We start from the raw sequence: 13,497 nt of genomic DNA, 5'->3' as shown, positions 1-13,497 counted from the left end.
TCTGGCTCACCACGACGGACCCTCTTCAGCTCCCTCTGGCCTGAAATCCACCAAGCCCATGCACAGTACTGTACCTTCCCAACTCAGCTGCCAGCAAAGCCAAGGACAGATGGAGATGCCCTCTGAAGAGGCCAGAGCTTTCCGGACTAGGGTTTCTACAGCCTGTTGCCTCAGAACCCCTGGAGGTGCTCCCAATAGATTCCCAGACCCTCTGCCCCCAAGATTTTGATTCGGTGGGTCTGGGACAGGATCTGCAATCCTAGAACATTCCTGGGGACTACCCTCTGACCTGCATCCACGCTTGGGAACGGTCTTAGGAATATGCCACTGTGATGCAAAGGTGTCTGGGAAGTCCTCCATCCTGTCACTACTTCCTACCCTCGAACACCGGGAGCCAAACATCCAAGTGGCCCAGGGGCCAGCTGTGCACTGAAAGAAGGTAAAACACACAATGAGACTTCCAGGTGGAGTTGAAACACACGGGCCCTGGAGGAACATGTCAAGTTGGTTGTTTACATTTCTGGAAGGAGGAGTTAAAACTTGAAGCTTCCTTCAATTTGCCTGCTTCCCTGGATAAGCAGCTACCCTCGAATTCCTGCCCGTGCTGTGAATGCCACCCCTCCCTTCCCTCCAACCTGGGTCACAAACCCAGAAGAGGGGCTGAGCTAAGAGGGAGAAATTACAGCAGCCTGGTCAGGGGTACCATGGCCTTTGGGTGATGGTTCACTAGGTGTGGGTTCAGCTATGCCCAAGAATACCAACAACTTGGTCTGTGGCTCCCAGCATAGAACCCAAATGTAGCATCTTGGAAGGAGTATCACAGGCTGGCACAGCGGCTCTCAACTCGTCCATCCCTCCATCTTTGGGGGAGAGACAGAAACACACACAGACCCACAGACACATCCCTGCAGGAACTTGGGAGTCTGGGAACTGGCCTGTGATACTTCACTTCTCTGAACCAAATTCTTCCTTTCTAAAGTGAAACTAAACCAGCAGTACAGTAGATGGACTGCAGGATGGGCTCGATTAGCCTCCTGGACTCATGTCCCTTGGTATCTCCTCTAAGGGGTGGAGTCTGTCTCCTTTCACCTTGAATCTGGGGACTGACAGAATGTGGTGAAAGTGAGGTCACACCAGTTCCGAGCTGACGCTTCAAAACGCCTTGCAGGATCCTCTTCCAGGATCCCAGTCCCCACCTGGATCCCAAGGCTGAGCCAGCTTCCTGGAGGATGAGGCACCGGGGGGCACTATGTCATCAGCTGTGGCCACCCCAGACCAGCCCCCAGTAGGCCCATTCGCTGACTGCAGACAAACCAATGAGCCCAGCTGAAACCACTGATCAAGAGAATCCCCTAGCTGGCCCTAGAATCAAGAAAAATAATTATTCTTCCACAAGAAACCGTAACTGGTTGTTGTTTTAAGCTGCCAAGTTTTGGACTGGTGATGCAGCACGAAGTAACTACTAAGTTATACCATGTCTCAGTCTGCTCAAGTTGCTATAACGAATACCATACACTGTGCGGCTTGAACACAACAGACATCTATTTCTCACAGCTCTGGAGGCTGGAAGTCCAAGAGCAGGGTGCCGGCAAATTCAATTCTCGGTGAGGTCCCACTTCTTGGCTTGTAGACAGCTGCCAGCTTTCTGTGTGTTTACACAACCTCCTCTTCGTGTGCGTGTGTGGAGAGGGTGCTCTTCTCTTTCCCTTGTAAGGGCGCTAATCCCGTCACGAGGGGACCATGCACACGACCTCATCAAAACCTAATTAAACCAAAGGCCACCTCCTAATACCATCACATGGGTGGCGGGGGCGGGGAGATGTTAGGGCTTCAATACAGGATTCTTGGGGAGACATATTCAGTTCCTAATGTGCATGAGTCTACTTGAGGATCTGCTGAGAGCACATCCTCCACCCCCAAAATATCTGCTAAACACAGTGTAATGTATATCCGGGGGGAGGGGGTCGGGGGGCTGCCAGGCACTTCCTGGAAACCCTCTGGGGCCACAGGTTACAAACTCAGATACTCACAGGGGTGGCAGGTCACAGGCTGCTAAGGTGGTGGTGAGTTGGAGAAGGCAGGCACAGATGGGGACTGTGGATTCTCAGCTCTGGCAAGATGTTGCCCTGGAAAGGCTTCAGCAGGGGCTGCTGCCTTGCCCTCTTTTATAATTTTTTTTTTTAATTTTTTTTCAATGTTTATTTATTTTTGGGACAGAGAGAGACAGAGCATGAACGGGGTAGGGGCAGAGAGAGAGGGAGACACAGAATCGGAAGCAGGCTCCAGGCTCTGAGCCATCACCCCAGAGCCTGAGGCTCCAGGCTCTGAGCCATCACCCCAGAGCCTGATGCGGGGCTCGAACTCACGGACCACGAGATCGTGACCTGGCTGAAGTCGGACGCTTAGCTGACTGCGCCACCCAGGCGCCCCCCTTGTCCTCTTTTAAAAAGAATCCAGGAACACCTGGGTGGGTCAGTCAGTTAAGCATCCAGCTTCGACTCAGGTCATGAGCTTGAGGTTCGTGGGTTCCAGCCCTGTGTTGGGCTATGTGCTGACAGCCTGGAGGCTGTTTCGGATTCTGTGTCTCCCTCTGTCTGCCCCTCACTTGCTTGCATGCTCTCTCTCTCAAAACTAAATAAACATATTAAAAATAAAAAGAAATCAGAAATCTTAAGTTGTTAATCTCTTGATTTTTAAACGCTGGTAACTATTAAATCACAGTGGACTAAACCTTTTCCTTTCAAAGTGTGGTCCAGACACCCAAGACCTCATCTTCACCTGGGCGCTCGTCAGAGATTCAGACTCCCGTATCCCACCCTGGGCCAGAATTGGCACTTGAACAGTATCTCCAGGTGACTTGTGTGCACCATAAAGTGAGAAGCCCTGAATTAAACAAATAGATCAGGGAGCTCGAAGTACTTCGGGCTGCCTTTTTATGACCCATGAATCAAGTGAAGTAACCCTACATGTTAAGACCTAGGAACAACCAGAAGTCTACAATTCAGGATTCAGACGCCACCCCGGGGATCCTTTAATTACATCAATTTATTCAAGTGGTAGAAAAACTGTCTTGGCGGCTGGATGCCAAAATAGAAAGCGTGTAAACATGATTTCATCCCCTGTCCCCTCCAAGGAGCTTCCTATGATAGGAAACAGAATTCTAATTGGCAAATTCCATGATGAGGTCTGTGGAAAAGGATCCCGTGACGTAGCCATCGTCTCTTTAATCCACCCCTGCCCAGGGGGGCTGGCTGGACCCTGCCACTCGGACATGGTGCGGTCACGGCGAGTTCCATCGCTAACAGCTCCTGCTTCAGGAGGCCGGAGGCTCTTGGGCAGCAGAGCAGCCCTCACAGGCAGCAGACACAGGCAGGCAGGGAAGGAGCAGTCTCTCTCCAGGGAGCACTGTATTGCTAGGGTTGCATGGGTCACAGCAGGTGACCAGGTGAGAGCCCAGGGCCAGATGAGGGGCTGAGGCACAGGTGCTATCAGAAGCTTGGCTTGGCACCAGGGCTGAGATCACCCAGATGGTCAGCGGTCCTGAAACGTCCCTTGTGGAAGTCAGATTGTAACAAAATGAGCCTTCAGAGCAGGCTGTGACGGGAAGCTGGAGGCTTCAGTCCTTGAAGGGGTTGTGGGCATCACCCTGCTGTTCCTTGTCCCCGGCCAGGAGCTCCCCATTCATCTCCTGCAGTGGGTGGTAAACATAGGCCCCATCCAGATGCCGGCTCCGCTCTGCTCTTGAACCAAGGAGCAAGGACACGTTCACCACCGTGCTGATCAGCAGAAGGAAAACTAGGGCCAAGGTGAGGGCCAGCCAGGTGGTCCTGGGTGCAGAAGAGAAAGCCAGAACAGGCGGTTGTTGAGGAGTGCTGCAGGGGTTTCCCTCCCTCTCCTCCACCAGAAGGGAGGCACAAAGTCAGGGACCTCCAGGGGACTGTCCGGGAGCAAAATGGGCCTGGTAGGGCCAGGGGCACATTCCAAACCCATGCTCCAGGAGCAGCAGTGACAGTCACCATGTGGGATGCAGGCCAGCACGGCCACATCCCCTGGTATTTCAAGAGAAACCATGAAAACAATTTTTTAATATCAATGTTACTGATTTTCAGATATTGTAATAAATCTTAAATTTTTTAAAATTATGCAGGCCAAATAAAATACAGTTGGGGATCTAATGATGATGTGGACCACAAAGGCTGGTCTCTGTTCCAGACACCTCAAAGCAGACAGAGTGTGGAGAAAAGCACCCCTGCCTCCCTCCTGTGGAGCTGGCGAGGGCTTCCAATGATCCTTGCATTCCTTCACGTGAATCTGTGGCCAAAGCCCTCAACACAAAAAGAGACACACGCAGATTGCTGGGGGGGATGGTCGTTAGCCCCCCATGGCTCCCCTTCCTTCCCCGACAGCTGCCAATGGGTTCTATGTCTGCACTGGGGAGGAAGAGCTCAGTCTCACAACTGAGGAGCCCGAACTTAAGACTGAGGCCAGGGTGCTCCCGGGGCCCCTGTCCCTGCTCTGGGTGCATTTTCAAAGCACATTTCTATGTCTTTTGTTTTTTTTTTTCAGGTGTGGCTCTGGCCGTTCAGAGCCTCACCCCAGACTCACCAGGTCAGGACCTCCAGGAGGGACCTGGGACCTGCATTATTGATGAGACTGACCCAAAGGACAATGCCAGGAGATTTTCATTCATACCCACACTTGATTCCCACTTCCAACGCGGGTGGGGCTGGGCTGGCACCCAGGGTTGGACCATGAGGTGTGAACTACCTTTGGGAAGTTCTCAAAGCAGGGTCCCCATACCAGCAGCATAGCATCACCTGGGATAGCACCGGGAATGCAGATTCTCAGGCTCCCCCGGCTTACTGAAGCAGAAACTCCAGAGATAGAATCCAGCAATCTCTTTTAATGCACCCTCCCAGAGGTAAAGTTTGAGATCCAACTCACTAGAAAACAGACATAAAGCCCACCACAAGGAGCACCCGGAAGTGGCTGAGGAAGTATGTGAATTCCTCAGGCTTGGCACTTGTGTACCAGGAGCTGAGAAAATAGGTCATGAGTCTCACCGCCAGGGAAAGGAACCCCATGCCCTGCCCCACTCAACTCCAACTGGGATGATGACTGGGGTCCTTCTCACCATTTCTGAAGACCACTTCAGTGGCTGTGAGCATCAGCTGTGACGCCCTCTGTGTTCACAGTGGAGAAATGTCATCTGGGTGCCCAGCGGCCACTTCCTAGCCCTGCCTCGTCCCTGAGCAAAGGCCATACCTCACAGGTGGAGGGAGGGGGATTTCTTCCACCCCCGCCCCAAGTCCCACCTAATCTCCTACCCGGTGAGAAGGGAGAGTTCTCCTGTCCTCAGGGTGGCCTCGGATGGCCGGAAACACTGCTTCACTGTAAGACACCAGGGAGAGGCTGAGAGGCTGGGAGGGGAGGGGTATGCCCCCTCCTGCCCCCCGGGGATCTGGGAGGAGCCGCACCTTGGGAGAGGATGCTGTTAAGGGCTGGAGCCTGGGCCAGGCTACAGCTGCCGGTCTGGGGGTCACACGGACACTGGTGCTCACATTCGCAACGCCTCTGGCAGCCTGGCCCGTGCCAGCCGAGGGGACACTCTGCGGAGAGGAGGTACAAGTGGAGGACGCCTCGGTGGCAAGGCCTCTCTCTGCACTGACAGGATGGACCCCAGGTGTGCACAGAACTGGGCTGAAGCACAAGTGCCCCCCAGGCCCCCCCAGGCTAGGCCCTGGAGGTACCCCTGGGTGGCATGGGGCCCATGTAGCTTACCCTGCTCACAGGTATGTCCAGTGAAGCCAGGAGGGCAGGTGCATGTCCCCCCAACTGGGTCACAGGCAGCTCCATTCTGACACTGGCACCTCATGGCGCAGTCCTCCCCAAAGGAGCCATTGCTGCAGGCTGGAGGGGGGAAGGGGGGAGTCTTTTCAAAGTCCAGCCTTGCCTTTGCTAGGCTGGGGGTCAAGACTGCAGACAGATCTCAGTCACACACCCAGGACCCTGTAGGCTCACGTATTCTTCCAACAGAAAGTTACGGACAATTCTACTTCCAGGCAGGCCCTGAGGCTATGCACTCATGGAGACTCTCGTCTAGATGGGCAGGTGGCCAGTGAGCCGCAAAGCAGATATGGAAGTACAGGTGAGGACAAGTGCAGGAGGGATGGGACCAAGCGCAGCAGCAGACCCCGGGAGGGGGTGGGATGGGCAAGCTCCCGAGGGCAGGGCACTTAAGCCGGGGGTTCGCAGAGCAGAGCTGGGTCAGTGAGTAGAGGAGGCTCTGGAGCACCCTGGCAGGTCAGGCTGAGGAGCTCATTTCTTCCACTTACTCAAAAGGAAGCCCTGAAAGATTTCAAACTGTGGATGGTTGCAGTGGGTTGAACTGTGTCCCCCAAAAGATATGTCCTAATCCTCAGAACCTGTGAACATGACCTTATTTGGAAACAGAGTCTTTGCAGATGTAATTAAGTTATAATCTTTAAGAGATGACAGCATCCTGGATTTAGGGTGGGCCCTAAATCCAATGACCTGGGATCCACGTAAGGAAATGGACAGACACAGGGAGAAGGCCGTGTGAAGAGGCAGAGACTGGAGTAACGTGGCCGCAAGCCAAAGAACGCCTGGAGCCACCAGGAGCTGGAAGGGGCAGGAAGGAGCCTCCCCTAGACCTTTTGGAGGGAGTGCCGGCCCTGCAGACACCATGAGTTTTGCAGTTGTGGCCTCCTGAACTGTGAGAGAATGAATTTCTGTTGCTCTCAGCCATGCAGTTTGTGGAATTTCTTGTGGCTGCTGCAGGACATCAATGCAATGATTTAGTCAGGTGAGAGGAAGACACAGGGAGCGGGATAAAAGCAGCTGCCGCGCTCGCCCTCTCCCCATGTGTCCAGGGCCGGGGAGGCAGCTGGCCTGCTGGCTTTTACCTTCACTGCAGTTGGACCCCGTCCATCCAGCTTCACAGCGGCAGCCAGCTGCCAAGACAAGACCAAGAAGGCCAGGTGAGGGATCAGGCAGGGCCAAGGCAGTGAGAGCTGGGAGCCCCGGTCACAGCTGCCTCCCCGGAGACCCCACTCACTCTCTGTGCAAAGCCCGTGCTGGCTGCAGTTGGAGGGGCCACAGTCCAGCTTGTTGCAGGCAGCGCCCTGCCAGAAGTGCCCCGTGCACTGGCAGCGCCCCTCCACACAGGTCCCATGGCCGCTGCAGTCAGGCGGCTGGCAGCGGGGCTCGTGCAAACACACCACAGTAGACACGCGGCGCGGACAGCGCCACATGTTGTCCTGGCTGCAGGGGGACATCGTGTGTGAAGAGAGGCCATGGTGCCGGTGAGCCCCAGCTAAACCTCCTACCCCCTACCGTAGCCCCTGGGGGATGCCTCTCTCTCTCCACTGCCCCTTCTCCAGCCGCTTACAGGTTCATCCCACCCTGACAATCTCTTCCAACCCCAGGGCCTTTACACATGCTGTTCTCTCTGCCCAGAAGGATCTCCCAGCCCAGCCTTGCCACCTCCCCAACCTTTAGATCTCAACTCAAGTTCCATTACGCTCAGAGAGGTCTTTCCTGACCTATCAACCCCCTTTCACTGGTGTGGATGGTACTCATACACTATGTACGATTCAACACTCTTCTCGTAAGCAGTGAGAAGCAGGGATCTTGGCTCTTCCTGCTCACTGCTGAATTCTCAGGGCCTGGCACACAGTAGGTACTCAATATTTGCTGAATGAGACAGCTGGGGACAGGCCTGGACATAAGACCTCAAGAAGGGAGCTCTGGCATGCTTACCAGTGATCTGATGGGTAACTGGCCAAGGTCCCATTGAGCACGAAGGTAGCGGAGCCCCCTCCGTCGAGGTTGATGGCGTTGACCACATCCTGTTTCAGCAAAAACTCTGCCATCTCCCACAGGTTAATGCTGCAGCATAAGAGCATTAATGCTGACCATGTCCACCAGCGTTTCCAGTTTAACTGGTCTTACTTTCCACGGTGAACAGTATCACACTTGCTATGGCAGACATATTTCTAAGTGGGCTCCCCCCAATAATGGCCTGTCTTAATCCCTGGGAGCTGTGAATATAATGGGAAATCACTCCCATGACTGTGTTATCTTGTACGGCTCAGCTGTCTGCAAGTAGGGACACTGCCCTGGATTATGGGTGGGCCCGATGGGATCACAAGAGTCTTAAAAGCACACCTTTCCCTGGCTGGTGGCAGAAGGTGAAGTGAGAGGTTTTGGAAATACAAAGGGGGCAAAGGGACGGGACACATCTTTGCTGGCGTGAAGACGGGGAGGGTACATGCATGGGAAGGAATGTGGGCAGCCTGAAGGAGCTGAAGGTCCCCTGGCCAACAACCAGTGAAGAAATACAGCCTTCTGTCCTACAACCACAACGAAGTGCATTCTTCCAACCCCCCAAATGAGCTGGGAAGAGGATTCTTTCCCTGAAGCTCCAAATGAGAGCCCTGCCTGGAAAACAGCTTGATTTTGTCCATGGGATACCTCAAACACAGAACCCAGTTGAGCCCTCCAGACTTCTGACCTACAGAACTGTGATCCAACAAATGGGGGCTGTTTGTGTTTGTGTGTTACTCAGCAAATAACAAACTAATACACTCTCTTCACAGAGAAAGAAACTGTGCCTCAGAGAGGCTGAGCGACTTGTCTATGGCCACAGAGCTAGTGGACAGCAGAGCTGAGACTGGAACAGGGGTCTTCTCCCTGCTAACTTTGTAATTACTTCCTATTACCCCATCTGGAGCGCAGGAGAGAGGAGGCCTAAGTTGGGGGGATGGAGAGGAAGAGTGTGGAGGATGAGGAGTTCTCAGAACTGGGGCAGACGTAGGGACTCTTTTTGTGTGGGAAGGCAGGGGACAGATGGATGTGAACATCCTCAGGGAACAGCTGGGAGTCAGAAGGGCAGTTGTTGGTGGGCTGAAGTCCCTCAAAGCCAGACTAAGCCCAGGCCTGGCATTCCCAGTTTCTGGCACTCACCCCCGCTGCTCCGTCTGCCCATCTGCGTGGAAGAACACCAGCTGCCCCTTCCGGTCATGTCCCACTGCCGTCCTGGCTGACATCACATTCACAAATTTGCTAAAAGAACCTACAAGAGAAGAAGCCTGGCTGATGACCTCACCCTGTGGGAAGCCTCCTGGACTCTGCCTGTAGTTTCTGCCAGTCTAATGCCACTCTCCAACATTTCACTTAGATCGCAGCTTCCTGCCTCCCATCTGCCCTGTCCCACTCAGTCTCCACATAGTAGCCAGAGGGCTCTTCTCAGGTGAAAATTAAGTGACATCAGCTTCCAGGGGAAAACCCTCTAATAGCTTCCACTGTCCCTAGCACAAAAATCCAAGGCCCTGGCCTGCTTGTTCCACCTCATCTCTGGGGGCTCCCTTCTCACCACCCTGCAGCCACTTTCTACTTTAGGGCTTCTGCACCTTCTGTTCCCTCTGGCTGGACTGTGCTTCCCCTCAGCTCTTCCCATGGTTTGCTATTTCCAATCTAGGGCATCTCCTCAGTGAAGCCTGCCCTGACTGCTCAGTCTAAAACAGCTCATCTCCACATCAGGGCCATAGCATCCTTTCACACCCCATTATTCCACACCTTGGTGCTTCTCAAATTGGAAAGCCCATCAGAATCACCCAGGGGGCTTGTTAAAACACACATTTGGGCCTCATGCGCAGGAAATCAGGATTCTGATTCAGAGCTCCTTTCCTCTACCTGTCCCCTTTCCCCCAACTTTACTTTTCTTCCTCAGCACTTACCACTTCCTTTCATCTTCCTTTCAATAGAAAGAAAGCACTTACCACTTCCTTTCATCTTAATTTCTGTAAAAAAGAAGCACTTACCACTTCCTTTCAATAGAAAAGTATCTATTTCCTTTCTTAAGTATGCCCCAAGAGCAGAGACCTTATTTTGTCATAATCACCACGGATCCCCTGTACCTAGAATAGTACTTGCTCAAAGACTTAAGAACAGACTCCTGCTCCAGCTCAGTGGTCCTGGTTCTCAACAGGGCTGTGCCACAACCTGTCTGACCCCAAACCTGTCTCCTGTGTCTCATCACACTCGGCCGCCTGGCTCTCGTTGATGTAGACACTTCCATTGCGGATCAGCCACACGACCCCACTCAGCAGTTGCACAAATGGGTTCTTAGTGTCCAGCACCTCCTCTTCAGACAGGTACCTGGACACAGAAAAGGCAAGAGATTCACTCACCAGCAGGGACAGCTGCGGTTAGTAGGGGTCCCACTACCCTTCCCTCCTCGGCTGGGCTGGTTGATTCTTCCTGGTTTCCCAGGAACCATCCTGGCCCTTAGTGCAGCCCTTGTAAATAGTCTACCCATCCCAGTTAACACTTCATCTAATATAAACAACCATTCTCAGCAGATCTCAAGTTCATCCTATGGCCCTTAATTTCCTAGGCCATCACTCTGGCCAAAATACCACCCGATGCCTACTGACGAACCCTGCAATTAAAGTGCCTATTCCCATTCTGCAGAATGGACGCCGAGGCTCAGCTTTGGTAAATGACCTGAACACACCACCATGGCCACAACCCAAATCTCAGGTCCTCTGCCTTCGACAGTAACGAGGCTCCCTGCTTTCTCACCCGGTGACCAGGGTCCCGTCGCGGCGGATCCCGAACTGCGCGTTCTGCAGCCCCCCGGCGCTGCTCACCGGGCGCCCGTCGCTCACCACGTTCCCCAGGCACTCGCCCGTGTCCATGCGGAAGAAGCCGCCGTTCTGGGCGACGCTGCAGCCAGCCGCCCTCGCCGTCTCCTCCACGGTGGCGCGGCGCCTCGAAGCGCAGCCGCCGGACCCACCGGGCTCCAGCACCGAGAAGGTACGCAGGGGCTCCGCTGCCCGAGTCAGATGGCCAGCCACCGCGCGGTCCGAGAAGTGTGAAACGAAGGTGCGCACCGCCAGACCGCGGGGGCTGGGGGTCGCCGGGGTAGGTGGCCAGCTCTCGTGCTCGCGGCTGCCGGCGCGCACCCTCGTGCAGTCCCGGGCGAAGCGCGCGCGCGCGTGGGAGTAGGGCAGCAGCAAGTCATCGTCGCGGGAGGCCCTGTGGGGACACGGCGGCCGTGAGCTCGGAGGGCTCGGGGGCGGAGTACTCCCGAACCAGGCTCAACCCTCGGGAGCTGTACTCACCCCGAGCCGAGGCTGCTGGTCGCCTCCCGGAGGAAGCCGAGCAGCGCAAAGAGGAAGACAAGCCAGCGACCCATGGAGGCCGCCATGTTGGACCCGGGACCTCCAATCACGTGGGACCACCCCACGTGACTCAAGACTTTTGGTGGCCGCTTTCAGGAGGGACAGAATAATTTAGGGTCCTTTGGATATCGCGAGATCCGGTCCTATCACTTACTGTGTTTTTTTTGTTTTGGTTTGGTTTTTTTCAGAAGAGGCGTGGCACTCGTGGTGGTGGGAAAATCCGTGTTTACGTAATTTCAAAGATACCGGAGGTTGTAAGAGTAATGTAAAGAACTCCCATATGCCTTCTACTTATCTTTACCAATTGTTAACTTTCGTCTCATTTGGTTTATTATTTCAACTTTATTCGTATACTTACCGCCCCCGCCCCCGAACATTTGCAACCAAGTTGCAGACATCTTTTGCTAACAAGGACATCTTCTTACATAATCACAGGCCGAGTAAAATTAAGACATTACATACTGATAGTTTGTGAACCAATCCACAGTTCACATTCAAGTTTTTCCAATTTTCTGTATGATGTCCTTATTTCCCCCACGTCCAGGGTCTAATACAGGAGTTGCATTTAGTTGTCATGTCTGTTTAGTCTCCCTGATTCTGGAACAGTTTCTCAGCCTTGGTGTTCTATGACCTTCACATTTTGGAAGAGGACAGACAAGTTGCATTGAGAACATAATCAGCGGGGATCTTTATTTAAAAATTAAGAATTTTTTTTTTCAGGGGTGCCTGGGTGGCTCAGTGGGTTAAGCCTCCGACTTCAGGTGATGATCTCAGAGCTCAGCTGGTGAGTTCTGCCAGCTTAGAGCTCTGTGCTGACAGCTCAGAGCCTGGAGTGTGCTTCAGATTCTGTGTCCCTCTCTCTGTCCCTCCCCCCCTCTCAAGAATAAACAAACATTTAAAAAAATTTTTTTAAAGTAATTTCTTTTTTTTATTTATTTACTTAGAGAGAGAGAGAGAGAGAGAGAGAGAGAGAGAGAATCCCAAGCAGGCTCTGAGCTGAGCCTGATGAGGGGTTCAGTCTCACGACTGTGAGATCATGACCTGAACCGAAACCAAGAGGCAGACATTCAACCGACTGAGCCATCCAGGTGCCCCTAAAAATTAAGAATTTTAAGATGGAGACAGAGTGTGAATGCAAGCATGGGACCCATCCTTGTGCAGGCCCTCTGTACCTGCACAGGTCAGCAGTCCACGAAGCTGGCCAGTTACTTTACTTCAAACTTCCTTTGAGGGAATACTTCTCTTTGGGCTTCTGGTCCAGGGCAGTGGCCAGAGTTAGGTTGCCTTTTGGTGCCAGTGCAACGTATAGGCCACCTTGGAGACAGTACGAGTTGAGTTAGCCTTTGGTGCACAGGTATTCAGGGCCATACCAGCCACCAGCCACCAGCCTGTTTTGGTTCACAGTCAGCGTGGTTAGTGCCTGAACTCAGACCCCTCTTTGAACCACTGCCCCCTAAAGCCAGTTAGGGTCAGTGTACTGGATTCGATAGTGTTCCCCCAAATTCACATCTTTCCCAGAACTTCAGAATGTGACCTTTGGAAATAGGATCTTTGCAGATGTAATTCATGAAGATGAAGTCATAGTGGAATTGGGTGGGCCCTAGATCCAGCCTGACTGGTGTCCTTGTGAGAAGACACACAGAGAGGCATGCACAGAGGAAAGAAAGCCATGTGAAGAAAGAGGCAGAGACTGCCAATACAACTACAAGTCAAAGAGCACCAAAGATTTCTGGTAACTACCAGAAGCTAGGAGAGAGAAACATATTCTTCCGTCAAGAAGTCAGAGGGAGGGGCGCCTGGGTGGCTCAGTCGGTTAAGCGTCTGACTTCAGCCAGGTCACGATCTCGCGGTCCGTGAGTTCGAGCCCCGCGTGGGGCTCTGGGCTGATGGCTCAGAGCCTGGAGCCTGCTTCCGATTCTGTGTCTCCCTCTCTCTCTGCCCCTCCCCCGTTCATGCTCTGTCTCTCTCTGTCCCAAAAATAAATGTTAAAAAAAAAAATTTAAAAAAAAAAAAAAAAAAAAAAAGAAGTCAGAGGGAGAATAGCCCTGCTGACACTTTAATTTTGGAACTGATACAGTCAAAGCCCTCACATGAACCCCCAAGAGTGGCTCTGAGGCTTGTGGGGGAACAAGTTAGTTCAAGTCAGTTAACCACATTCAAAATGACTTCCTTTCTGGGGCTAAATGATCCAGCTTGATGCAAATATATTGATGGGAAGGGATTATGTCTTTCTTATCTTTACATCCAGGAGTCAAAAATCATTAGCAAACAAACCCAGACCTGCCAC

The 13,497-nt window shown here is 53.0% G+C and overlaps 1 protein-coding gene across 2 annotated transcripts; it reads right to left on the bottom strand.

Annotated features, from left to right (window-relative positions):
• Positions 1-3,027: 3,027 nt before the first annotated feature.
• Positions 3,028-11,262, bottom strand: NAGPA (N-acetylglucosamine-1-phosphodiester alpha-N-acetylglucosaminidase). 2 transcript variants are annotated; one of them, XM_047087684.1, is made up of 11 exons: positions 11,151-11,257; positions 10,609-11,064; positions 10,043-10,182; positions 8,989-9,097; positions 7,783-7,911; positions 7,079-7,284; positions 6,927-6,974; positions 5,782-5,910; positions 5,478-5,609; positions 5,328-5,391; positions 3,028-3,827 (listed from the first exon to the last, which is right to left on the bottom strand). In XM_047087684.1, exons 1-11 carry the CDS (start codon positions 11,234-11,236, stop codon positions 3,617-3,619), a joined length of 1,710 nt encoding a protein of 569 aa, XP_046943640.1. In that variant the 5' UTR covers positions 11,237-11,257; the 3' UTR covers positions 3,028-3,616. The 2 variants fall into 2 exon arrangements, with proteins under 2 accessions (XP_046943640.1, XP_046943641.1); XM_047087685.1 differs by lacking the exon at positions 3,028-3,827 and adding an exon at positions 4,958-5,183 and having other exon boundaries at positions 11,151-11,262.
• Positions 11,263-13,497: the final 2,235 nt, after the last annotated feature.

The sequence above is a fragment of the Lynx rufus genome, unplaced genomic scaffold, assembly GCF_022079265.1.
Source record: "Lynx rufus isolate CCGP_SWC_20201006 ecotype Redwood Valley unplaced genomic scaffold, mLynRuf1.p SCAF_23, whole genome shotgun sequence".
In the NCBI taxonomy this organism is placed as follows: domain Eukaryota; kingdom Metazoa; phylum Chordata; class Mammalia; order Carnivora; family Felidae; genus Lynx; species Lynx rufus.
Note: the sequence above shows the minus strand (reverse complement) of the source record. Positions and strands in the feature narration are given on the sequence as shown.

What these genes read in the sequence shown, in the direction of transcription:
- NAGPA (XM_047087684.1), bottom strand. Translation starts at nt 11,236, where the DNA reads ATGGCGGCCTCCATGGGTCGCTGGCTTGTCTTCCTCTTTGCGCTGCTC. An exon ending in GCACGGGCTTTGCACAGAGA is followed by an intron (nt 6,975 to 7,078) that starts GTGAGTGGGGTC and finishes TTGTCTTGGCAG; the next exon opens with CTGGCTGCCGCTGTGAAGCT. An exon ending in GGGGTCCAACTGCAGTGAAG is followed by an intron (nt 5,911 to 6,926) that starts GTAAAAGCCAGC and finishes TCCCCCCTCCAG; the next exon opens with CCTGCAGCAATGGCTCCTTT.